The sequence below is a fragment of the Panulirus ornatus genome, chromosome 43, assembly GCF_036320965.1.
Source record: "Panulirus ornatus isolate Po-2019 chromosome 43, ASM3632096v1, whole genome shotgun sequence".
In the NCBI taxonomy this organism is placed as follows: domain Eukaryota; kingdom Metazoa; phylum Arthropoda; class Malacostraca; order Decapoda; family Palinuridae; genus Panulirus; species Panulirus ornatus.
The window spans coordinates 32,838,078-32,864,846 of NC_092266.1; the positions used below are offsets into that span (position 1 = coordinate 32,838,078).

Consider the following 26,769-nt stretch of genomic DNA (forward strand, 5'->3'; position numbering starts at 1 on the left):
AATCATACATACATTAAAGAACCTAAACAACCAGTCAGCAATACAGTCACCCCCTTTTTTAATAAATTCCACTGCAATACCATCCAAACCTGCTGCCTTGCCGGCTTTCATCTTCCGCAAAGCTTTTACTACCTCTTCTCTGATTACCAAATCATTTTCCCTAACCCTCTCACTTTGCACACCACCTCGACCAAAACACCCTATATCTGCCACCCTATCATCAAACACATTCAACAAACCTTCAAAATACTCACTCCATCTCTTTCTCACATCACCACTACTTGTTATCACCTCGCCATTTGCCCCCTTCGCTGAAGTTCCCATTTGTTCCCTTGTCTTGTGCACTTTATTTACCTCCTTCCAAAACATCTTTTGATACTTGTTGCTTGAGTTTTTTCAAAGATTCATCGTATGAATTAGGACAACATATGTTGAGTCATCCAGGCTGCTTTTGATCTTAATCAGCAAGAAACATTTCATCTTGGAATCAGTAGTTGGTGATCCTTTCATAGCAAGGGCTGGCTATGAGAGTCCATGATGTAAGGCAAGTGGCCTCTGTGCTGACTTGCTTTAGAACTATATCATTGTTGAATTTTTTAATGAAATTTTGGCTTTTGACAACACTTTAAATAATGATACTTATGCTAAAATCTGGTAGATTTCTGCTGTTTGGTTTTCCATATGCTGCCTACAGTAGAATATGATTGAGAGCAAAAGCCCTGTTGCAAAGGATAACTCTTTTTCCTTAGTGTATACCTTGCTGGTATACTCTTAGATGCATTTAAAGAGTGTCTATAAGTGAAAAACATAGGTTTTATTCATTTGTCTATCACTAATAGAATGCTTTGAGCATATTTGTAAATGTTCATCCCTTCTCCATCTTTCCTCTTTGGGAAACGAACCATTTCTGTGGTCATGACAGTAATAGACCTAAGGCACAGATGCTAGTGGTTGGTAATTTATCATTGTCAACTAACTGCTCTTTACCACATCGCCATAATACTTTGATGTCATAGACCCAAGTTGGTTACTGAATGATTGTTAGGTCTCTTTGGATGAGTTTCATATAGCCTTGTGGGTAATATGGTGATCAGAGGATTAAACTTTCTTTAGGATGAAACTGTGATATATCCTTCCACCAGTGAAATACTCTCTAGAGAAATCATTTTTCATTTTTCAAAAGCTATATTTTTCCTTAGATAATATTTGTACTACACAGGGCACTGTCTGATGTTGACAATGATGGACGCCTATCATGTGAGGAGTTTGTGCTAGCCATGTATCTGTGTGAGACAGCCAAAGCTGGAAACAAGCTTCCCACTGTATTACCAGCAGATTTGATTCCCCCTACTAATCGTCGACAGAGAACTTCTAGTGTTCACTCCACTGGTTCAGGAGGCACTCCAGTTGCTGATGTCTTGGGATCAATTAATGAGAGTAAGTTCTTTTTTGTGTATACCTCCATTTCTAAATGTGATATATCATATTTTGGATGCAGAAATGTGTGATTTTTTTAACTTCGCTGCACATTCAAGAATTTCCTCAGTTGGTTCCATTACTTTACCTTTCATCTTTAGTATATATTTGCAACACAGAATTTAGTTATTCCATGTTTTCTCAGTAACTTTTTTGTGTTGATTAACTGGTGCCTTTTGTTATTAAAAGTAGTTTTAAAAGATTTACTTTCCAGTGAAAAAAATTTAGAATAGAAAATCCTCAGTGCATGTTGAAATGCTTTCTGTGTGCTATACCTCCCACTTGGCAGATTCTTTATGAGTCTGATCCTTGGCAAGACTGTTGGTAACAATATGAACAGTGTAAAGATATTGATGTATGTTTAGTGTTTATAACAGTTGGTGGAAGGATGGGGTGAAAAAGATTTTTAGCAATCAGGGCCTGAACATACAGGAGGGTGAAAGGAGTGCAAGGAATAGAGTGAATTGGAACGATGTAGTATACTGGGATAGACATGCTGTCAGTGGATTGAACCAGGGCATATGAAGCGCCTGGGATAAAGCATGGAAAGTTTTGTGCGGCCTGGATGTGGAAAGGGAGCTGTGTTTTTGGTGCATTACACATGACAGCTAGAGACTGAACGTGAACGAATGTGGCCTTTGTTGCCTTTTCCTAGCGCTACCTTGCACACACGAGGGAGAGGGGGGGGTGCTGTTTTTCATGTGTGGCGGGTTGGAGGCGGGAATGGATGAAGGCAGCAAGTGTGAATATGTACATATGTATATATGTTTATGTCTGTGTATGTATATGTATGTATACATTGAAATATATAGGTATGTATATGCTTGTGTGTGGGCGTTTATGTATATACATGTGTATGTGGGTGGGTTGGGCCATTACTTTGTCTGTTTCCTTGTGCTACCTCGCTAATGCGGGAGACAGCGACTAAGTATGATAATAAAAATAAGATAGTTGTTAGGTAGCCAATGACCAGGAAGGTATACTACCAGTACTACAAGCCTGGGTATTGGGAGGGTTAGTGATAGCTGCATGGTGTGCCAGCACTTCAGTGGTTGTCAGGCTGCACTTCTCTGACTCAGCTGTCTTCACTTTCTGTCTTACTCACACTTGAACTACTAGCATTCTGTTCTCAAACAGCTGGGATGACCATTGCATATTTTATGATAGACTTTATCAAGATTTCATACCATTTCTGCATTGCTGATTTTCAGACACTTTTGAGGACAAAAGAAGAGAGAACTTTGAAAAAGGTCAAGCTGAATTAGAAAGACGACGCAAAGCCCTCCTTGATGCCCAGAGGCGGGAAACTGAGGAAAGACTTCGTAGGTATGTCTTTAAGTTGAGTAAAGCTTTAGATTTTAGTATACCTTTCTTTTTATGTTTATTTCTTATGCTATTTATTTACATGTACAGTAAGGTGGCACTTACTGTGTATTAGCCAAATTGTACATTAGCTCACACTTAAGATAACTGAAAATATATGAGTTTTGCCTTTGTTAAGTAATCATGTACATTTGTAAAGAATCTGAGTGCTTCATCGAGTAACATCTGTAAGATACATGCTAATTGGAGAACAATTAGTATAGGAGCAGGATGAAGGAAATACAAAATATTAATGTTTTTCACATGCTGTGGAATTTGATGTCTGGATGACTAAGAGGGGAGTGAATACTGATTATATAGTAAAACAAAATATGTCACTGGTGAGTTGCAGGACCATTTATCTAAGGCATTCTTTTGTAGATAAGTATTTTTCCGTATCCTCATCCCATATGTTCAGACATCAGCTTTTTATTTATATATACTGTACATGTCTCTTTTCACTGTATACTTTTCATATCTTTCTTCATTGTGTACTGCACATATCTCTTCCTTGAATGCTCTACATGTCACTCTTAAGTCTCCTTTTTATTCACTGTAAACTCCTCTGACCCAGGTTGCTGTCTTTTCTTTCTGCCTCACCCACGTGTGGACTACTGGCATTCTTTCCACAAACATACAATTTTTCCTTGTCATACATAATACTTGACAACACTTAACATACACAACTTATTCTTTGGATCTAGATTTTCATACATTGAGCACTATGTGCTTGCCCAGTCTTTTGGCAAGATGTTATAAGCAATAGATCGTAGTAATAGGTAGGAACATACAGGCAGGAGCACTAAGTAGGAACTTTAGGTAGAAGTAGTTGTTAGAAACTTTAAGCAGGATCATTAGGTAGAAGTAGTCAGTAGGAACATTGGGAAGGACGATCATTAAACACTGTGCTAGACTTGCTCTCTGCCAGTGGTTTGTTAAGGGTGAGTCACTAAAGGCTTAGAAGTGGCACCTGAGTTCATTGGTTATGGAGACTTTATTGCAGTGGCCACCCTCTTGAGGGAGTTTCAGTTGGGAACAGGCATCAGAGACATAGATAGATAGATAGGTAGAAACCAATATGGTTGGCTTTCATATGCATAAGCCCTCACGATTGCTTAGCAATGCCACAGCACTATTCAATTGTCTTTCACAAAACAGAATGGTTGTATTCCCACGGAAATTCACAATCATCCCCTTAACCATTGAGACACATGAGTCCAACTTGCACCCTCTCATCATCCTGATTGAACAACTACTCTCACTTAACAAAACACTAACCAATTTAAGCCATGCCTCCTCTGCCAGGTCACTTTTTTTCAAAAGCAAACTTAAAACCACACAAAACAGTCTCCAGATGCGCAATAGCTACAAACATTTAACATCTAACACTTCCAATACAGAACCTCATCAAGATGTTTTATACCATTTTATGTAACAGCATTAACCGTTCCCCATAACCACCCACCAACCTTCACACAGGCAAAGAGGAGTTAAAGAGGAAATTGAGTGAGTTTAGAGAAAAGAGAAGTTTAGACTGCCTTTTTTTAAGTTGAAATGTGGCAAAGCAGCTGAAGTAGATGGGATTACAGTTGAATTTCTCTTGTTAGGGAATGACAGCATTATTGATTGGTCAGTTGATTGGCCATTCATGAAATCTGGGCAAAGATGGATCCTAATTGGCCTCAGAACCTTGCTGATTTAGTTCCTGGTCATTTCAAGTGGTGTATAAAGAGGAAAGGGAAACCAGTAAAATATGAATTGCCGGTGAATACCCAGTTTTCATGGTGTTATTTCATGTTTGCCCATGATGGTTGTCTTGTAGTCCTCTTGTGCTCGCTTCATTGGCAGGCAATGTACATATACAGTTTGTATGAACTATGAGGATGTATGCATTTCATCCACTCCATGTAGATGGGAATGATGTTTTAGTTTACAGGTAGATAAAAATATTTTTCTTTGCTTATAGGATTTCTTTTGAATATCAACAGAGAACGTGAAGAGGAAGCAAAGAGAGAAAAGGCTCGACAAGAAGCAGAGCGGCGACGACAAGAAGAGCTAGAACGTGAAATGCAGCGGCAGCGTGAATTAGAGGCACAGCGAGAACAAGAGAGAAAACGACAGGAAGAGCTGAGGGAGCAAGCTCGGAAGTTAGTGTTGCCCTACTGTCTCATACTATCTATTTACCAGAATCTCTTATGCCTATTCCCTTCGGGAAGTCCCTCATGGGGGTGGCATTGACAAGAGTCTCCATAACTAATGAACTCCAGTGCTGATTCTTATCCTTTAGTGCCTCACCCTTAACAGGTCACTCCCCAGTGTTCCAACTTACTACTGCTACTTAATGCTCCCTTCTGATATTCCTACTTATTACTTCTCCCTAATTTTTTTTTTTTACCTAATGCTCCCATTTAGTGTTCCTATCTGCTACTTGTATCCCATTGATTTTTTGTGTTTAATTAGGTTTGAAATTACAGTAGCACATGTATGATATTCTAGAACACACTAACAGCAAATTTATAGAATTTGACTTGTACAAGATTAAGCATCTCAACCCTGCAAAATTGATTATAAATGGTGCACTCATGTACTTGATTCAGCTCTTGAAAATGGGAATGGAAATGAAGATTTTAGATGATAGATGGATCTAACCAGCTTTCACAATTTTATGCTCTGAATTACGTGCGTTTTTCCCCTAGTTAACTAATTACATAGTAGCACCCTGTAGCAGTAACTTAAGTATAAAGGTATTATTCATTTATCAAATTTATTAGATAACTCCTTATTATGAATGTATCTGATATTTTCTTTTGGTGTATGTTTTGGCTTACCATATCCAGTGCTTTTTCACGTTGTAGAGATAAGAGTGAGAGATTTATTTAGATTTCAACTTAAGTTTATGATTCTTAAACTTGCCAGTAAAAAAAAAAAAAATTCCTCAGAATAATTGAGGTGCTTTCAAATTACTGATTATAAGCCACAACAAAAGAAGGCCAATTTTCTATCTGTATTTGTCTTTGGCTCTTTATTACCATTATAAAGAAGTTAAGAGTAAATGTGAATAAGAGCAAGGTTATTAGGTACAGTAGGGTTGAGGGTCAAGTCAATTGGGAGGTAAGTTTGAATGGAGGAAAACTGGAGGAAGTAAAGTGTTTTAGATATCTGGGAGTGGATCTGGCAGCGGATGGAACCATGGAAGCGGAAGTGAATCATAGGGTGGGAGAGGGGGCGAAAAGCCAGGGAGCCTTGAAGAATGTTTGGAAGTTGAGAACATTATCTCCGAAAGCAAAAATGGCTGTGTTTGAAGGAATAGTGGTTCCAACAATGTTGTATGGTTGCGAGGCTTGGGCTATGGATAGAGTTGTGCGTAGGAGGGTGGATGTGCTGGAAATGAGATGTGTGAGGACAATATGTTGTGTGAGGTGGTTTGATCGAGTAAGTAATGTAAGGGTAAGAGAGATGTGTGGAAATAAAAAGAATGTGGTTGAGAGAGCAGAAGAGGGTGTTTTGAAATGGTTTGGGCACATGGAGAGAATGAGTGAGGAAAGATTGACCAAGAGGATATATGTGTCGGAGGTGGAGGGAACGAGGAGAAGTGGAAGACCAAATTTTAGGTGGAAAGATGGAGTGAAAAAGATTTTGAGTGATCAGGGCCTGAACATGCAGGAGGGTGAAAGGCAGGCAAGGAATAGATTGAATTGGATCGATGTGGTATACTGGGGTCGACGTGCTGTCAATGGATTGAATCAGGGCATGTGAAGCGTATGGGGTAAACCATGGAAAGTTGTGTGGGGCCTGGATGTGGAAAGGGAGCTGTGGTTTCGGGCATTATTGCATGACAGCTAGAGACTGAGTGTGAATGAATGGGGCCTTTGTTGTCTTTTCCTAGCGCTACCTCGCACACATGAGGGAGGAGGGAGATGTTATTCCATGTGTGGCGAGGTGGCGATGGGAATGAATAAAGGCAGACAGTGTGAATTGTGTGCATGTGTATATATATATATGTCTGTGTGTGTATATATATGTGTACATTGAGATGTATAGGTATGTATATTTGCGTGTGTGGATGTGTATGTATATACATGTGTATGGGGGTGGGTTGGGCCATTTCTTTCGTCTGTTTCCTTGTGCTACCTCGCAAACGTGGGAGACTGCGAAAAAAGAATAAAGAAGGGAGGCTCATGCTGAATTATGGATGTCATTATTACTTTAAGTTGATCAAGCAGATTTAGTTCATCAGTTTTTAAACTAGGAAAGTTATATGCCATATGTACCGAACATTCTTCATCCCTAATGATGTAGTTTGTGGATTTCAAGACTTGAAAATTTTATACAAAAAGAAAAGTTATAGAAAGTTATTTTTACATGAGTATCTCAGAACAAAGCCCATTTTTCCTTCTTTTATACATTTATTTCAGTTTATGCCATATTTTTTCACATATTAGTCATCATGTACGACTAATGGGAAGTTCAAATATTCCTACTTAAAGCTAACTCTTTTTGATATGGATGAAATTACAGTGTGATCAGGTTATGATTTTTTGCCTAATTGCTAAAACCAATGCATTATACGTAACAGCTAGAGAGTGGATGTAAGTGAATAAGGACTTTTCTTTGACTTTTCCTGGCACTACCTTACTTATATGGGAAATAGCACACATATATGAATAATCTGATTTTGTCTACCACCCTATAGAAGTAGCATCAAGGACAAATAGTTTCATGTGCCCACTTAGTTTCTAGCTGTCATGTATGATATACTGAAACCAAAGCTTACTATCCATAGCCACGCCTTACAGACTACTCCATGGTTTACATTGATCTCTTCACATTCCCTGGTTTAGCTTATTAACCATATATTTTCCCCCATATACCACATAGATCTAGTTCATTTTATCCCTTCCATCCTTATCACAGTCCTGAATTTTCAGACCCCTATATCCCAAGTTCGAGTTATATTTTTGTAATGAAATTGTTAACATTTTCATGATGCCCCTTTCAAATTGCTTATTATTGGATTTTTACTTATGTGGAATATGAATGGTTTTGCAAATGATTTTCTACATGTTATGCTGTGAAAAGCATAGTGGGCTGAGATGTCAAAAATTATACTTGGCTTTTATCACCAGGGATGCAGAGCTTCAGAGACAGCAAGAGTGGGAAAAGCAACGACTACAGGAATTAATGAATGTTAGGCAGCGACAACAAGAAAACCTTTTATCTCTTAAGGCAAAGAATCAGAGTCTGACTATAGAACTCACTACTAAGGTTAGTTTTGGTTGATGTAATATTTTATTTGTCTATTATGAGAATACATTTTGTAGAAACTCTTATCTGGAAGGCCAGGATGTTTGCTAGCTTTTGTTTCATGAACATTTGATAACCATGCAGTCTCACTTATTGTCATGGCTTGAAATCCAGCACTATTTGACCTCCAGGAACTCTCAGATTCTTCATAGAATAATATATTGGACTGATTTTGAAAAATTTGTGGATATAACTTAAGTTATCTCTTTGTTTAGTAATGGAATTCCATTTTTTCAAGCAATCCCCCATTTGCATGAGGCCTTATTTTGAATTATTCAAATCTTTTGGCGTGTGTGAGAAAGTCTTAGTTTTGACTCATATGCTTTTGCCTTTTCTAAAACCATCAGTTTGACTTGAAAGTTGATGGTGGCTGTTCATTATGGCCCCATTCATTATAGTACCCGTAAAAGCTTACTGAGTCCCAATATAGTATTTAAGAAAATGTTTTTGTGTTAGTTTTTTGTGTTAATATCATTTAATTTTTTATAGAATTGTAGGATAATTTTTAAGAAAATGTTTTTATTCTTGAGTATGAGAATCTAGTTAAAGCATTACTTTTTTTTTTTTTTTTTTTTTTATACTTTGTCGCTGTCTCCCGCGTTTGCGAGGTAGCGCAAGGAAACAGACGAAAGAAATAGCCCAACCCCCCCCATACACATGTACATACACATGTCCACACACGCAAATATACATACCTACACAGCTTTCCATGGTTTACCCCGGACGCTTCACATGCCTTGATTCAATCCACTGACAGCACGTCAACCCCTGTATACCACATCGCTCCAATTCACTCTATTCCTTGCCCTCCTTTCACCCTCCTGCATGTTCAGGCCCCGATCACACAAAATCCTTTTCACTCCATCTTTCCACCTCCAATTTGGTCTCCCTCTTCTCCTCGTTCCCTCCACCTCCGACACATATATCCTCTTGGTCAATCTTTCCTCACTCATTCTCTCCATGTGCCCAAACCATTTCAAAACACCCTATTCTGCTCTCTCAACCACGCTCTTTTTATTTCCACACATCTCTCTTACCCTTACGTTACTTACTCGATCAAACCACCTCACACCACACATTGTCCTCAAACATCTCATTTCCAGCACATCCATCCTCCTGCGCACAACTCTATCCATAGCCCACGCCTCGCAACCATACAACATTGTTGGAACCACTATTCCTTCAAACATACCCATTTTTGCTTTCCGGGATAATGTTCTCGACTTCCACACATTTTTCAAGGCTCCCAAAATTTTCGCCCCCTCCCCCACCCTATGATCCACTTCCGCTTCCATGGTTCCATCCGCTGACAGATCCACTCCCAGATATCTAAAACACTTCACTTCCTCCAGTTTTTCTCCATTCAAACTCACCTCCCAATTGACTTGACCCTCAACCCTACTGTACCTAATTACCTTGCTCTTATTCACATTTACTCTTAACTTTCTTCTTCCACACACTTTACCAAACTCCGTCATCAGCTTCTGCAGTTTCTCACATGAATCCGCCACCAGCGCTGTATCATCAGCGAACAACAACTGACTCACTTCCCAAGCTCTCTCATCCCCAACAGACTTTTTTTAGGATCCATAAACTTTTACATTTTTTGCCCAGTTTGGAGCAAATCAATACTTGGTATAGACATATGCTGTTGTATTCTCTTTTAAAAGATGTTTGTGGAATCTAGATCTTTAACTGAACCCTGTGCAACTCTGCTGTTCACCTCAAGCCTTTTGGAAAAGACCCCACTGACTTGCATGCTTTGTTCCCTCCTACTGACTGAGAAAGTCTTCTGTCCATGGTTGGAGTTTCCCCCCCTTATTTCTGCTTAGTGGTCCTGCTTCTTAATCAGTATCCTGTGTGGTACAGCATTAGATGGCATCTTACAGTCAAGGTTCCGACAGTCCATACAGCTTTCCATTTTATCCAGGACTTACTCTCATAAAACTGAGATGCTACTTACACATGACCTCCTTTCCCTAAAACCTTGCAGTCTGTATTTTAAGAGATTTCTCTTCAGTAGAAAGACATTTACGTAATTTCTTATAATCTTTTCCAAAACATTACACTCCACACTTGTTAATGTTACTGGTCTGTAGTTCATCGCCTGCTCCCAATCTCCTTTCATGTGCATACATGTGGTGTTTGCCCTTTTCCATTCCCTTGGCAGTTTGCCTCTCTCCAGTGACATCTTGAATGGTAATTTAAGTGGTTTGTCTAGTATATCTTCACATAACTTTAGCATGTATTATGAAAATTTATCTGGCCTATTAGCCTTTGTTGAGTCAAGTCCTTTTAGTATTGTTAAGATATTTTCTAGATACCTCCATGATTTCCAAAACATTCTCTTGATTCCATATCACTGACATTGGGGCTATAGTGTTTTCCATTGTGAAAACATTTTTGAACATGTTATTAATTTCCTCTCATATCGTCACATCATCCTCTGCAATTTCTCCTTTGAATCCCTTATCCCAGTTAGCTGCTCCTTGCATTACAACTGACTCCTGATGAATTTAAGGAAAAGATTTGTACTTCAACCCTTTTTTTTTTCTTATTTATTTATTTATTTGTGATAATATGATATTCCTTTGCTGGGTTATACTGTTGGTGAAAAGAAGTATCTTTCCAGATGGGTCTGCTAAATTTTGAAATGATCGGTGCCCAAACATGCAGGAGGGTGAAAGTCGTTCAAGGAATAGAGTGAATTGGAACAATGTGGTATACCGGGGTTGACGTGCTGTCAGTGGTTTGAATCAGGGCATGTGAAGCATCTGGGGTAAACCATGGAAAGTTTTGTGCTGCCTGGATGTGGAAAGGGAGCTGTGGTTTCGGTGCATTATACATGAAAGGTAGAATGGATGTGAGCAAATGAGACCATTTCTTCGTCTGTTCCTAGTGATACGATGCTATCATGGAAAATGGTGAACATGTATAAAAGAGGAAAGATGGTTAAGATAATGTTTATGGTAGATTGTCAACTTCAGAAAAGTCATTATGGCAAAGAATTTGATAAGTAACTTCTCCATCAGGGTGATCAAGCTTGATAGTAAGGTCCATAACCTAGAATAAAGTATCATTACTTGTTTTAAGAGGATATATGTGTCAGAGGTAAAGGGAATGAGGAGAAGTGGGAAACCAAATTGGAGGTGGAAAGATGAAGTGAAAAAGATTTTGAGTGATCGGTGCCCAAACATGCAGGAGGGTGAAAGTCGTTCAAGGAATAGAGTGAATTGGAACAATGTGGTATACCGGGGTTGACGTGCTGTCAGTGGTTTGAATCAGGGCATGTGAAGCATCTGGGGTAAACCATGGAAAGTTTTGTGCTGCCTGGATGTGGAAAGGGAGCTGTGGTTTCGGTGCATTATACATGAAAGGTAGAATGGATGTGAGCAAATGAGACCATTTCTTCGTCTGTTCCTAGTGATACGATGCTATCATGGAAAATGGTGAACATGTATAAAAGAGGAAAGATGGTTAAGATAATGTTTATGGTAGATTGTCAACTTCAGAAAAGTCATTATGGCAAAGAATTTGATAAGTAACTTCTCCATCAGGGTGATCAAGCTTGATAGTAAGGTCCATAACCTAGAATAAAGTATCATTACTTGTTTTAAGAGGATATATGTGTCGGAGGTGGAGGGAATGAGGAGAAGTGGGAAATCAAATTGGAGGTGGAAAGATGAAGTGAAAAAGATTTTGTGTGATTGGGGCCTGAACATGCAGGAGGGTGAAAGTCGTTCAAGGAATAGAGTGAATTGGAACAATGTGGTATACCGGGGTTGACGTGCTGTCAGTGGTTTGAATCAGGGCATGTGAAGCATCTGGGGTAAACCATGGAAAGCTGTGTAGGTATGTATATTTGCGTGTGTGGACGTATGTATATACATGTGTATGGGGGTGGGTTGGGCCATTTCTTCGTCTGTTCCTAGTGATACGATGCTATCATGGAAAATGGTGAACATGTATAAAAGAGGAAAGATGGTTAAGATAATGTTTATGGTAGATTGTCAACTTCAGAAAAGTCATTATGGCAAAGAATTTGATAAGTAACTTCTCCATCAGGGTGATCAAGCTTGATAGTAAGGTCCATAACCTAGAATAAAGTATCATTACTTGTTTTAAGAGGATATATGTGTCAGAGGTAAAGGGAATGAGGAGAAGTGGGAAACCAAATTGGAGGTGGAAAGATGAAGTGAAAAAGATTTTGAGTGATCGGTGCCCAAACATGCAGGAGGGTGAAAGTCGTTCAAGGAATAGAGTGAATTGGAACAATGTGGTATACCGGGGTTGACGTGCTGTCAGTGGTTTGAATCAGGGCATGTGAAGCATCTGGGGTAAACCATGGAAAGTTTTGTGCTGCCTGGATGTGGAAAGGGAGCTGTGGTTTCGGTGCATTATACATGAAAGGTAGAATGGATGTGAGCAAATGAGACCATTTCTTCGTCTGTTCCTAGTGATACGATGCTATCATGGAAAATGGTGAACATGTATAAAAGAGGAAAGATGGTTAAGATAATGTTTATGGTAGATTGTCAACTTCAGAAAAGTCATTATGGCAAAGAATTTGATAAGTAACTTCTCCATCAGGGTGATCAAGCTTGATAGTAAGGTCCATAACCTAGAATAAAGTATCATTACTTGTTTTAAGAGGATATATGTGTCAGAGGTAAAGGGAATGAGGAGAAGTGGGAAACCAAATTGGAGGTGGAAAGATGGAGTGAAAAAGATTTTGAGTGATCGGTGCCCAAACATGCAGGAGGGTGAAAGTCGTTCAAGGAATAGAGTGAATTGGAACAATGTGGTATACCGGGGTTGACGTGCTGTCAGTGGTTTGAATCAGGGCATGTGAAGCATCTGGGGTAAACCATGGAAAGTTTTGTGCTGCCTGGATGTGGAAAGGGAGCTGTGGTTTCGGTGCATTATACATGAAAGGTAGAATGGATGTGAGCAAATGAGACCATTTCTTCGTCTGTTTCCTTGCGCTACCTCGCTAACGCGGGAGACAGCGACAAAGTGTAATAAAATAAAAAAAAAAAAAAAGTGAATCGGGAGGTAAGTTTGAATGGAGAAAAACTGGAGGAAGTAAAGTGTTTTAGATATATGGGAGTGGATCTGGCAGCGGATGGAACCATGGAAGCGGAAGTGAATCATAGGGTGGGGAGGGGGTGAAAATCCTGGGAGCCTTGAAGAATGTGTGGAAGTCGAGAACATTATCTCGGAAAGCAAAAATGGGTATGTTTGAAGGAATAGTGGTTCCAACAATGTTATATGGTTGCAAGGCATGGACTATAGATAGAGTTGTGCGGAGGAGGGTGGATGTGCTGGAAATGAGATGTTTGAGGACAATATGTGGTGTGAGGTGGTTTGATCGAGTAAGTAATGTAAGGGTAAGAGAGATGTGTGGTAATAAAAAGAGTGTGGTTGAGAGAGCAGAAGAGGGTGTTTTGAAATGGTTTGGGCACATGGAGAGAATGAGTGAGGAAAGATTGACAAAGAGGATATATGTGTCAGAGGTAAAGGGAATGAGGAGAAGTGGGAAACCAAATTGGAGGTGGAAAGATGGAGTGAAAAAGATTTTGTGTGATTGGGGCCTGAACATGCAGGAGGGTGAAAGTCGTTCAAGGAATAGAGTGAATTGGAACAATGTGGTATACCGGGGTTGACGTGCTGTCAGTGGTTTGAATCAGGGCATGTGAAGCATCTGGGGTAAACCATGGAAAGTTTTGTGCTGCCTGGATGTGGAAAGGGAGCTGTGGTTTCGGTGCATTATACATGAAAGGTAGAATGGATGTGAGCAAATGAGACCATTTCTTCGTCTGTTTCCTTGCGCTACCTCGCTAACGCGGGAGACAGCGACAAAGCAAAAAAAAAAAAAAAGTGAATCGGGAGGTAAGTTTGAATGGAGAAAAACTGGAGGAAGTAAAGTGTTTTAGATATATGGGAGTGGATCTGGCAGCGGATGGAACCATGGAAGCGGAAGTGAATCATAGGGTGGAGGAGGGGGTGAAAATCCTGGGAGCCTTGAAGAATGTGTGGAAGTCAAGAACATTATCTCGGAAAGCAAAAATGGGTATGTTTGAAGGAATAGTGGTTCCAACAATGTTATATGGTTGCAAGGCATGGACTATAGATAGAGTTGTGCGGAGGAGGGTGGATGTCCTGGAAATGAGATGTTTGAGGACAATATGTGGTGTGAGGTGGTTTGATCGAGTAAGTAATGAAAGGGTAAGAGAGATGTGTGGTAATAAAAAGAGTGTGGTTGAGAGAGCAGAAGAGGGTGTTTTGAAATGGTTTGGTCACATGGAGAGAATGAGTGAGGAAAGATTGACCTAGAGGATATATGTGTCGGAGGTGGAGGGAATGAGGAGAAGTGGGAAACCAAATTGGAGGTGGAAAGATGAAGTGAAAAAGATTTTGAGTGATCGGTGCCCAAACATGCAGGAGGGTGAAAGTCGTTCAAGGAATAGAGTGAATTGGAACAATGTGGTATACCGGGGTTGACGTGCTGTCAGTGGTTTGAATCAGGGCATGTGAAGCATCTGGGGTAAACCATGGAAAGTTTTGTGCTGCCTGGATGTGGAAAGGGAGCTGTGGTTTCGGTGCATTATACATGACAGCCAGAGACTGAGTAAGAATGAATGTGGCCTTTGTTGTCTTTTCCTAGTGCTACCTCGCGCACAGTGGGGGAAGGGGGCTGTCATTTCATGTGTGGCGGGATGGTGACGGGAATGAATAAGGGCAAGGGACATGAATTATGTTCATGTGTATATATGTATATGTCTCTGTGTGTATATATATGTATACGTTGAAATGTATAAGTATGTATATGTGCGTGTGTGGACGTGAATGTGAGTGGGTTGGGCCATTCTTTCGTCTGTTTCTTGCGCTACCTCGCTAACGCGGGAGACAGCGACAAAGTGTAATAAAATAAAAAAAAAATTATTTTGCTTTGTCGCTGTCTCCCGCATTTGCGAGGTAGCGCAAGGAAACAGACGAAAGAAATGGCCCAACCCACCCCATACACATGTATATACATACACGTCCACACACGCAAATATACATACCCATACATCTCAATGTACACATATATATACATACACAGACACATACATATATACACATGCACACAATTCACAGTCTGCCTTTATTCATTCCCATCGCCACCTCGCCACACATGGAATAACATCCCCCTCCCCCCTCATGTGTGCGAGGTAGCGCTAGGAAAAGACAACAAAGGCCCCATTCGTTTACACTCAGTCTCTAGCTGTCATGCAATAATACCCGAACCACAGCTCCCTTTCCACATCCAGGCCCCACACAACTTTCCATGGTTTACCCCAGATGCTTCACATGCCCTGATTCAATCCATTGACAGCACGTCGACCCCAGTATACCACATCGATCCGGTTCACTCTATTCCTTGCCTGCCTTTCACCCTCCTGCATGTTCAGGCCCCGATCACACAAAATCCTTTTCACTCCATCTTTCCACCTCCAATTTGGTCTCCCTCTTCTCCTCGTTCCCTCCACCTCCGACACATATATCCTCTTGGTCAATCTTTCCTCACTCATTCTCTCCATGTGCCCAAACCATTTCAAAACACCCTATTCTGCTCTCTCAACCACGCTCTTTTTATTTCCACACATCTCTCTTACCCTTACGTTACTTACTCGATCAAACCACCTCACACCACACATTGTCCTCAAACATCTCATTTCCAGCACATCCATCCTCCTGCGCACAACTCTATCCATAGCCCACGCCTCGCAACCATACAACATTGTTGGAACCACTATTCCTTCAAACATACCCATTTTTGCTTTCCGGGATAATGTTCTCGACTTCCACACATTTTTCAAGGCTCCCAAAATTTTCGCCCCCTCCCCCACCCTATGATCCACTTCCGCTTCCATGGTTCCATCCGCTGACAGATCCACTCCCAGATATCTAAAACACTTCACTTCCTCCAGTTTTTCTCCATTCAAACTCACCTCCCAATTGACTTGACCCTCAACCCTACTGTACCTAATTACCTTGCTCTTATTCACATTTACTCTTAACTTTCTTCTTCCACACACTTTACCAAACTCCGTCATCAGCTTCTGCAGTTTCTCACATGAATCCGCCACCAGCGCTGTATCATCAGCGAACAACAACTGACTCACTTCCCAAGCTCTCTCATCCCCAACAGACTTTTTTTAGGATCCATAAACTTTTACATTTTTTGCCCAGTTTGGAGCAAATCAATACTTGGTATAGACATATGCTGTTGTATTCTCTTTTAAAAGATGTTTGTGGAATCTAGATCTTTAACTGAACCCTGTGCAACTCTGCTGTTCACCTCAAGCCTTTTGGAAAAGACCCCACTGACTTGCATGCTTTGTTCCCTCCTACTGACTGAGAAAGTCTTCTGTCCATGGTTGGAGTTTCCCCCCCTTATTTCTGCTTAGTGGTCCTGCTTCTTAATCAGTATCCTGTGTGGTACAGCATTAGATGGCATCTTACAGTCAAGGTTCCGACAGTCCATACAGCTTTCCATTTTATCCAGGACTTACTCTCATAAAACTGAGATGCTACTTACACATGACCTCCTTTCCCTAAAACCTTGCAGTCTGTATTTTAAGAGATTTCTCTTCAGTAGAAAGACATTTACGTAATTTCTTATAATCTTTTCCAAAACATTACACTCCACACTTGTTAATGTTACTGGTCTGTAGTTCATCGCCTGCTCCCAATCTCCTTTCATGTGCATACATGTGGTGTTTGCCCTTTTCCATTCCCTTGGCAGTTTGCCTCTCTCCAGTGACATCTTGAATGGTAATTTAAGTGGTTTGTCTAGTATATCTTCACATAACTTTAGCATGTATTATGAAAATTTATCTGGCCTATTAGCCTTTGTTGAGTCAAGTCCTTTTAGTATTGTTAAGATATTTTCTAGATACCTCCATGATTTCCAAAACATTCTCTTGATTCCATATCACTGACATTGGGGCTATAGTGTTTTCCATTGTGAAAACATTTTTGAACATGTTATTAATTTCCTCTCATATCGTCACATCATCCTCTGCAATTTCTCCTTTGAATCCCTTATCCCAGTTAGCTGCTCCTTGCATTACAACTGACTCCTGATGAATTTAAGGAAAAGATTTGTACTTCAACCCTTTTTTTTTTCTTATTTATTTATTTATTTGTGATAATATGATATTCCTTTGCTGGGTTATACTGTTGGTGAAAAGAAGTATCTTTCCAGATGGGTCTGCTAAATTTTGAAATGATCAGTATGACTGGTGTTGTCTTGTTAGAGTTGGTAAGAGTGGATTTGAGATAAGTTTCCAAATAATTTTGCCAACCTCACTTTAGGATTATTTCCTTTCAAATACAAATACTTTATGGGTATGTTTGAAGGAATAGTGGTTCCAACAATGTTATATGGTTGCAAGGCATGGACTATAGATAGAGTTGTGCGGAGGAGGGTGGATGTACTGGAAATGAGATGTTTGAGGACAATACGTGGTGTGAGGTGGTTTGATCGAGTAAGTAATGAAAGGGTAAGAGAGATGTGTGGTAATAAAAAGAGTGTGGTTGAGAGAGCAGAAGAGGGTGTTTTGAAATGGTTTGGTCACATGGAGAGAATGAGTGAGGAAAGATTGACAAAGAGGATATATGTGTCAGAGGTAAAGGGAATGAGGAGAAGTGGGAAACCAAATTGGAGGTGGAAAGATGAAGTGAAAAAGATTTTGAGTGATCGGTGCCCAAACATGCAGGAGGGTGAAAGTCGTTCAAGGAATAGAGTGAATTGGAACAATGTGGTATACCGGGGTCGACGTGCTGTCAGTGGTTTGAATCAGGGCATGTGAAGCATCTGGGGTAAACCATGGAAAGTTTTGTGCTGCCTGGATGTGGAAAGGGAGCTGTGGTTTCGGTGCATTATACATGACAGCCAGAGACTGAGTAAGAATGAATGTGGCCTTTGTTGTCTTTTCCTAGTGCTACCTCGCGCACAGTGGGGGAAGGGGGCTGTCATTTCATGTGTGGCGGGATGGTGACGGGAATGAATAAGGGCAGACTATGAATTATGTTCATGTGTATATATGTATATGTCTCTGTGTGTATATATATGTATACGTTGAAATGTATAAGTATGTATATGTGCGTGTGTGGACGTGAATGTGAGTGGGTTGGGCCATTCTTTCGTCTGTTTCCTTGCGCTACCTCGCTAACGCGGGAGACAGCGACAAAGTGTAATAAAATAAAAAAAAAATTATTTTGCTTTGTCGCTGTCTCCCGCATTTGCGAGGTAGCGCAAGGAAACAGACGAAAGAAATGGCCCAACCCACCCCCATACACATGTATATACATACATGTCCACACACGCAAATATACATACCCATACATCTCAATGTACACATATATATACATACACAGACACATACATATATACACATGCACACAATTCACAGTCTGCCTTTATTCATTCCCATCGCCACCTCGCCACACATGGAATAACATCCCCCTCCCCCCTCATGTGTGCGAGGTAGCGCTAGGAAAAGACAACAAAGGCCCCATTCGTTTACACTCAGTCTCTAGCTGTCATGCAATAATACCCGAACCACAGCTCCCTTTCCACATCCAGGCCCCACACAACTTTCCATGGTTTACCCCAGATGCTTCACATGCCCTGATTCAATCCATTGACAGCACGTCGACCCCAGTATACCACATCGATCCGGTTCACTCTATTCCTTGCCTGCCTTTCACCCTCCTGCATGTTCAGGCCCCGATCACTCAAAATCTTTTTCACTCCATCTTTCCACCTCCAATTTCGTCTCCCACTTCTCCTCATTCCCTCCACCTCCGACACATATATCCTCTTGGTCAATCTTTCCTCACTCATTCTCTCCATGAGCCCAAACCATTTCAAAACACCCTCTTCTGCTCTCTCAACCACGCTCTTTTTATTTCCACACATCTCTCTTACCCTTACATTACTTACTCGATCAAACCACCTCACATCACATATAGTCCTCAAACATCTCATTTCCAGCACATCCACCCTCCTGCACACAACTCTATCCATAGCCCATGCCTCGCAGCCATACAACATTGTTGGAACCACTATTCCTTCAAACAGACCCATTTTTTGCTTTCGTAGATAATGTTCTCGACTTCCAAACATTCTTCAAGGCTCCCTGGATTTTCGCCCCCTCCCCCACCCTATGATTCACTTCTGCTTCCATAGTTCCATCCGCTGTTAGATCCACTCCCAGATATCTAAAACACTTTACTTCCTCCAGTTTTTCTCCATTCAAACTTACCTCCCAATTGACTTGACCCTCAACCCTACTGTACCTAATAACCTTGCTATTATTCACATTTACTCTTAACTTTCTTCTTTCACACACTTTTCCAAACTCAGTCACCAGCTTCTGCAGTTTCTCACATGAATCAGCCACCAGCGCTGTATCATCAGCGAACAACAACTGACTCACTTCCCAAGCTCTTTCATCCCCAACAGACTGCATACTTGCCCCTCTTTCCAAAACTCTTGCATTCACCTCCCTAACAACCCCATTCATAAACAAATTAAACAACCATGGAGACATCACACACCCCTGCCACAAACCTACATTCACTGAGAACCAATCACTTTCCTCTCGTCCTACACGTACACATGCCTTACATCCTCGATAAAAACTTTTCACTGCTTCTAACAACTTGCCTCCCACACCATATATTCTTAATACCTTCCACAGAGCATCTCTATCAACTCTATCGTATGCCTTCTCCAGATCCATAAATGCTACATACAAATCCATTTGCTTTTCTAAGTATTTCTCACATACATTCTTCAAAGCCAACACCTGATCCACACATCCTCTTCCACTTCTGAAACCACACTGCTCTTCCCCAATCTGATGCTCTGTACATGCCTTCACCCTCTCAATCAATACCCTCCCATATAATTTACCAGGAATACTCAACAAACTTATACCTCTGTAGTTTGAGCACTCACTCTTATCCCCTTTGCCTTTGTACAATGGCTCTATGCAATCATTCCGCCAATCCTCAGGCACCTCACCATGAGTCATACATACATTAAATAACCTTACCAACCAGTCAAGAATACAGTCACCTCCTTTTTTAATAAATTCCACTGCAATACCATCCAAACCTGCTGCCTTGTTAGCTTTCATCTTCTGCAAAGCTTTTACTACCTCTTCTCTGTTTACCAAATCATTTTCCCTAACCCTCTCACTTTGCACACCACCTCGACCAAAACACCCTATATCTGCCACTCTATCATCAAACACATTCAAGAAACCTTCAAAATACTCACTCCATCTCCTTCTCACATCACCACTACTTGTTATCACCTCCCCATTAGCCCCCTTCACTGAAGTTCCCATTTGCTCCGTTGTCTTACGCACTTTATTTACCTCCTTCCAGAACATCTTTTTATTCTCCCTAAAATTTAATGATACTTTCTCACCCCAACTCTCATGTGCCCTCTTTTTTTTCTTATGACACCTTTTATTAAACCATTATTAAACCATTCCCTTCTGTTGCTTACAGTCCCTTACATATTATAGGCTTAAGGTACCATTGCTATAACTCCATAGTATATTTCAGAGAACCTTTCAACACAAAGCCCTGGATCCTGGATACTGAATTACATTTTCTCTCATGTTGACTTTGAAACTATTGGTTAGATGAACTTGACTTTATATAGATATCTTTGGAAGGTGTTTTTCTATTCGTTTGAAATTTCAGCTCGGCTTATTTCTTGCTGTGGCCATTCATACCTTTTTTTTTCACGTTTCATCTTTTGACTGTTAAAGATTGTGAAATGAATTTCCTTTGAGCATGTCACGTATGTATCTTGGGGAAATCTAATTAGATTTTTTGATTAGGTTGTAATCGATAAAAGAATATGTATAAAATCTAAAAAGATTCTTTACCTTCAGATGAGCTTAAGACTTTCATCAACTTCCTATTCACAAAATTCTAACTCATCCTGATTTACAGGAGGATCGGGTAAAAGAACTAACTCAAAAAATTAGTGAGACACGGCAAGGAGTTACAGAAGTGAAAGCAACAATTGATACCATGCGATCCACTCGAGATACTTTCATGTCTGATATGAATCAACTGAAAGCAGCAGCACGAGACCAGAATCAAAGGTTAGTAAATTCTGTTTACAGAATCATACATGTTGATAGTAGTTAGTTGGCAGCCACCGACCAGGAAGAAATATTACTGGTACCACCTGCTTGGGTATTGGGAGGGCTAGTTACAACTGTTTAGTAATCCAGCACTTCACTGGTTGTCAGGTTACACTTCTCTGACCCAGGTAGCCAGCTATCTTTAATTTGTACTACACCCACATGTGGACTACTGGCATTCTGTCCACAAACATACAATTTTTCTGTAAAACACATAACGCTTGACAACACAACTTATTCTTGTGGTGAGTGCTGTGTGTTAACCCTGCCTTTTGGCAAAGTGGTAGTAGCATTAGGTAGAAATATTAGGTAGAAGTAGTACCCATGAACATTAGGTGGGAGCATTAGGTAGAAGTATGTTAGAACATTAGGCAGGAGCATTTGTCAGACACAATGTTAACAAAGTTGAAGGAACATAAGGTACGAGCCTCTGAAAATACTATGCTAGAGTTGCCCTCTGCCAGTGGCCTGTTAACGTTGAGGCACAGAAGGCTAAGAAGTGGCACTGGAGGTAACCATTTATGGAGACTCTTTTGCCACGGCAACCCTCTTGAGTGAGTTCTTGAAGGGAACATGCATCAGAGATGTAGATAGATAGATATATACTGTACCCTCTGGATAACTGGATTTTGATCACTAATTTTTCTATTTCTTTAGGTGAGGAAAAAGGATGAATGAGGGGATAACTAAGAGGGCATACACATCAAAAGTGGAAGAAAATATGAATAGAATGAAAGATGCTTTGAACATTTGGGAGGATGTGAGGTGTGTAAGGGATTGAGTGAATTGAAGCAGTGTGGTTTACAGGGGACGACATACTGTCAGTGGGCTGAACTAGGGCATGTGAAGCAGTTGGGGGAAACAAGGGAAGGTCTATGGGGCTTAATTGTGGATAAGGGGCTCCTGTTTCGGTGCATTATACATGAAAGGTAGAATGGATGTGAGCAAATGAGACCATTTCTTCGTCTGTTCCTAGTGATACGATGCTATCATGGAAAATGGTGAACATGTATAAAAGAGGAAAGATGGTTAAGATAATGTTTATGGTAGATTGTCAACTTCAGAAAAGTCATTATGGCAAAGAATTTGATAAGTAACTTCTCCATCAGGGTGATCAAGCTTGATAGTAAGGTCCATAACCTAGAATAAAGTATCATTACTTGTTTTAAGAGGATATATGTGTCAGAGGTGGAGGGAACAAGGAGAAGAGGGAGACCAAATTGGAGGTGGAAAGATGGAGTGAAAAAGATTTTGTGTGATTGGGGCCTGAACATGCAGGAGGGTGAAAGGAGGGCAAGGAATAGAGTGAATTGGAGCGATGTGGTATACCGGGGTTGACGTGCTGTCAGTGGATTGAATCAAGGCATGTGAAGCGTCTGGGGTAAACCATGGAAAGCTGTGTAGGTATGTATATTTGCGTGTGTGGACGTATGTATATACATGTGTATGGGGGTGGGTTGGGCCATTTCTTTCGTCTGTTTCCTTGCGCTACCTCGCAAACGTGGGAGACAGCGACAAAGCATAAGTATAATACTTGTTTCATAATTTCCAGGCAAATTTTTTTTTTCATGCTTGCTGTTTCCCAGATTATTGAGGTAGCACGAAGAACAGACAAAGAAAGGTCTCACTTGCTCACATCCATTCTTATGCTGTCATATGTAATGCACTTAAACCACAGCCCCCTATCCACAACCAGTCCCCAAAGAGCCTTTCCATGGTTTCCCCAATTGCTTCATGTGCCCTGGTTCACTCCTTTGATGGCACAGTGCCCCCTGTATACCACATTGCTCAGAAAATATGGAATGCATTAATTGAAAGTTGTATTTTTTAAGAAAAGCTTTGCAGTTTAGCAGTTTATCTTTGCTGTTAATATTTCATCTTCAAAACAGAATTAACAGGTAACATTTTTCTTTTTTATAGTAGTCATCAAATAATAGGCAAATGTATGCCCCAGTTGAAGCCATGTCATTTGAAAAGCTTTATTGTAATTTAATGGAAATAAGTCAAACGCGGGAGACAGCGACAAAGCAAAAAAAAAAAAAAAAAAAAAAAAAAAGTGAATCGGGAGGTAAGTTTGAATGGAGAAAAACTGGAGGAAGTAAAGTGTTTTAGATATATGGGAGTGGATCTGGCAGCGGATGGAACCATGGAAGCGGAAGTGAATCATAGGGTGGAGGAGGGGGTGAAAATCCTGGGAGCCTTGAAGAATGTGTGGAAGTCGAGAACATTATCTCGGAAAGCAAAAATGGGTATGTTTGAAGGAATAGCGGTTCCAACAATGTTGTATGGTTGCGAGGCGTGGGCTATGGATAGAGTAGTGTGCAGGAGGGTGGATGTGCTGGAAATGAGATGTTTGAGGACAATATGTGGTGTGAGGTGGTTTGATCGAGTAAGTAATGTAAGGGTAAGAGAGATGTGTGGAAATAAGAAGAGCATGGTTGAGAGAGCAGAAGAGGGTGTTTTGAAATGGTTTGGGCACATGGAGAGAATGAGTGAGGAAAGATTGACCTAGAGGATATATGTGTCGGAGGTGGAGGGAATGAGGAGAAGTGGGAAATCAAATTGGAGGTGGAAAGATGGAGTGAAAAAGATTTTGATTGATCGGGGCATGAACATGCAGGAGGGTGAAAGGCGGGCAAGGAATAGAGTGAATTGGATCAATGTGGTATACTGGGGTTGACGTGCTGTCAATGGATTGAATCAGGGCATGTGAAGCATCTGGGGTAAACCATGAAAAGTTCTGTGGGGCCTGGATGTGGAAAGGGAGCTGTGGTTTCAGGCATTATTGCATGACAGCTAGAGACTGAGTGTGAACGAATGGGGCCTTTGTTGTCTTTTCCTAGCGATACCTCGCACACATGAGGGGGAGGGGGATGTTTTTCCATGTGTGGCGAGGTGGCGATGGGAATGAATAAAGGCAGACAGTGTGAATTGTGTGCATGTGTATATATGTATATGTCTGTGTGTGTATATATATGTGTACATGTGTACATTGAGTTGTATGGGTATGTATATTTGCGTGTGGGTACGTGTATGTATATACATGTGTTTGGGGGTGGGTTGGGCCATTTCTTTCATCTGTTTCCTTGCGCTACCTCGTAAACACGGGAGACAGCGACAAAGCAAAATAGATATAAATAATGGAAATATGAAGAAAAATATAATTGGGACTATTTTGGGGTACATCAGGTTTTTGTTGACCAGATGCTTGAAAGTGAAAGGTTATAGGAAAAGATGAAAGAGGGAGGAAAATTCCACAGCTTTGTTATGCATTGAAAAAAGGCATAACAGCCTTTCTTTGTTGTGACTGGTCTTCAGTCAGAAACTATGGAAGCATGCCTTGGTATTATATTAATGTACAAAAGTCAGAATATACTGAGGATGTGTGGATCAGGTGTTTGCTTTGAAGAATGTGTGTGAGAAATACTTAGAAAAACAGATGGATTTGTATGTGGCATTTATGGATCCAGAGAAGGCATATGATAAGGTTCATAAAGATGCTTTGTGTAAGGTCTTAAGAGTACATGGTGTGGGAGGTAAGCTGCTAGAAGCAGTGAAAAGTTTTTTATTAAGGATGTAAGGCATGTGTATGAGTAGAAAGATAGGAGAGTGATTGGTTCCCAGGGAAGGTCGATCTGCAGCTAGAGTGTGTGATGTCCCCATGGTTGTTTAATTTGTTTATGGATGGGCGAGTATGCAGTCTGTTGGGAATGAGAGGGCCTGGGAAGTTAGTTGTTATTTGCCAATGATACAGCACTGGTGGCTGATTCGAGTGGGAAACTGCAGAAGTTGGTGACTGAGTTTCGAAAATACTGTGAAAGGAGAAGGTTGAGAGTAAATGTGAACAAGAGCAAGGTTATTAGGTTCATTAGGTGACTTTTCTCTCAGTGTGACCTCATTCAGGTGGAGTTTAGTAACAACTGCATAGGTTATATGTGTGATTACATGTTGAAGTGTGTAAATGGTAATCAGAAATTAGCATACAAAATACTTAAGGTATGTAGATGAATACAGTAAGTATGCTAAGTCAGAGGTTTTAAGTTACATCAGGGAATAAGGGCTTTCGGTTTAGGTAAGGCCTGAACTCGCCTGCTAGATGTTTATTGAAGTCATTGGTTTTTTCACCTCATATCTCATTCCCATTTGAAGTCAAGAATTTATAGTCATGAATGGTACAAACTCTCATCAGTCTTATCTTCTGTATTTCTGAAGAAAACCTGAATGTAATTCTTGCTGAAAACGAATAGTCCGAGCAACTTCTTCATCAGTTGCTGTGAGCTAACTCAGATAGAAGTTAGTAAGGCAGATGAAGACAAAAGCTTTTCTAGGTCTGAACAGATTTTTTGATTTTTGTTTTTTTTTAGCTACAGAGGTAAAAAAATCGAGGCTTAACAAGTGAGTTATTTTTGAGCATATAATAGGACAGTTAAAGGGGTTGATGGGAGAGGAACACCACCTGCAAAATGGGAAAATAGTGGAAGAGTACTTGAGGGAGAGAAATTAGGGAAGATGCATGGAATGATGTATGCAGTGGAGGCATATAAGGATGGATAAGTGGAGACTCTTTTGTCTTGGCCAGCCTATGATGGGAGTTCCTGGAGAGAATGGGCATCAATGATATAGATAAAAAGATAGATGGAAGCCATTTATGGCATGTTATTGCATCACCAAGTAATTAGTTTTGATTCATCTCAATATAGATTTTTTTGTGAGACTATAATATGTATACACTATGGGTCTGATTCAAACAAGGTATCTGGCTATTTCGGCCATATGGAGATTAAAAGACACACACACACACACACACACACACACACACACACACACACACACACACACACACACACACACACACACCAGAATTCTGGTGATTTTTACAGTGTGTCCCAACCTCATGCTGATGTAGGTAGCATGGACTTTGATATATTGTGTTTTCGATGTTGTGACAAATTAGTTGATGGGCAGACAAATGTATATACACCATTTGCTGGATTTGAACCCTTGGCCTGGTGCTCTGCCCAGGGATTGAATTTGATCCATGGTTTATATACATTTGTCTGTCCATTGACTAGAAAATATCACATATGGTGAATGATCCTTGATTGTAGCATGGAAAAAATTAAAAACATCCATTTCAGATTACTAGCCCTAAATCAAGAAAAAGCTCGGTTGAAGGCACGCAATACAGCAGCTGCTGGAGCTAGTGGGGCTGAACAGGCAGCAGTTGATGCCTCTCTTACAAGCAAACAAATGGTAATCAAGCAGTTGCAGGAGAAGGTTGAAGAACTCCAAAAGGAGGTCAGTCAGTCTTTTTATTATTATTTCTGTCTTTGCCTTTCTCTCTGTGTCAATCTTCCTATTTTGTGTAATTAGATGTATGTAATTGTCTAATTGTTTATTT

General features: G+C 40.4%; 1 protein-coding gene across 12 annotated transcripts in view; it reads left to right on the forward strand.

Annotated features, from left to right (window-relative positions):
- Positions 1 to 26,769, forward strand: part of LOC139762542 (intersectin-1-like) — a 382,245-nt gene that overhangs the window by 20,373 nt on the left and 335,103 nt on the right. For all 12 annotated transcript variants that reach the window (XM_071687542.1, XM_071687546.1, XM_071687541.1 and 9 more), the window contains exons 2-7: positions 1,220 to 1,437; positions 2,688 to 2,802; positions 4,827 to 4,985; positions 7,965 to 8,103; positions 21,172 to 21,326; positions 26,507 to 26,666. In XM_071687542.1, the coding sequence (XP_071543643.1) occupies positions 1,220 to 1,437; positions 2,688 to 2,802; positions 4,827 to 4,985; positions 7,965 to 8,103; positions 21,172 to 21,326; positions 26,507 to 26,666 (946 nt within the window). The remainder of the gene's footprint in view (positions 1 to 1,219; positions 1,438 to 2,687; positions 2,803 to 4,826; positions 4,986 to 7,964; positions 8,104 to 21,171; positions 21,327 to 26,506; positions 26,667 to 26,769) is intronic.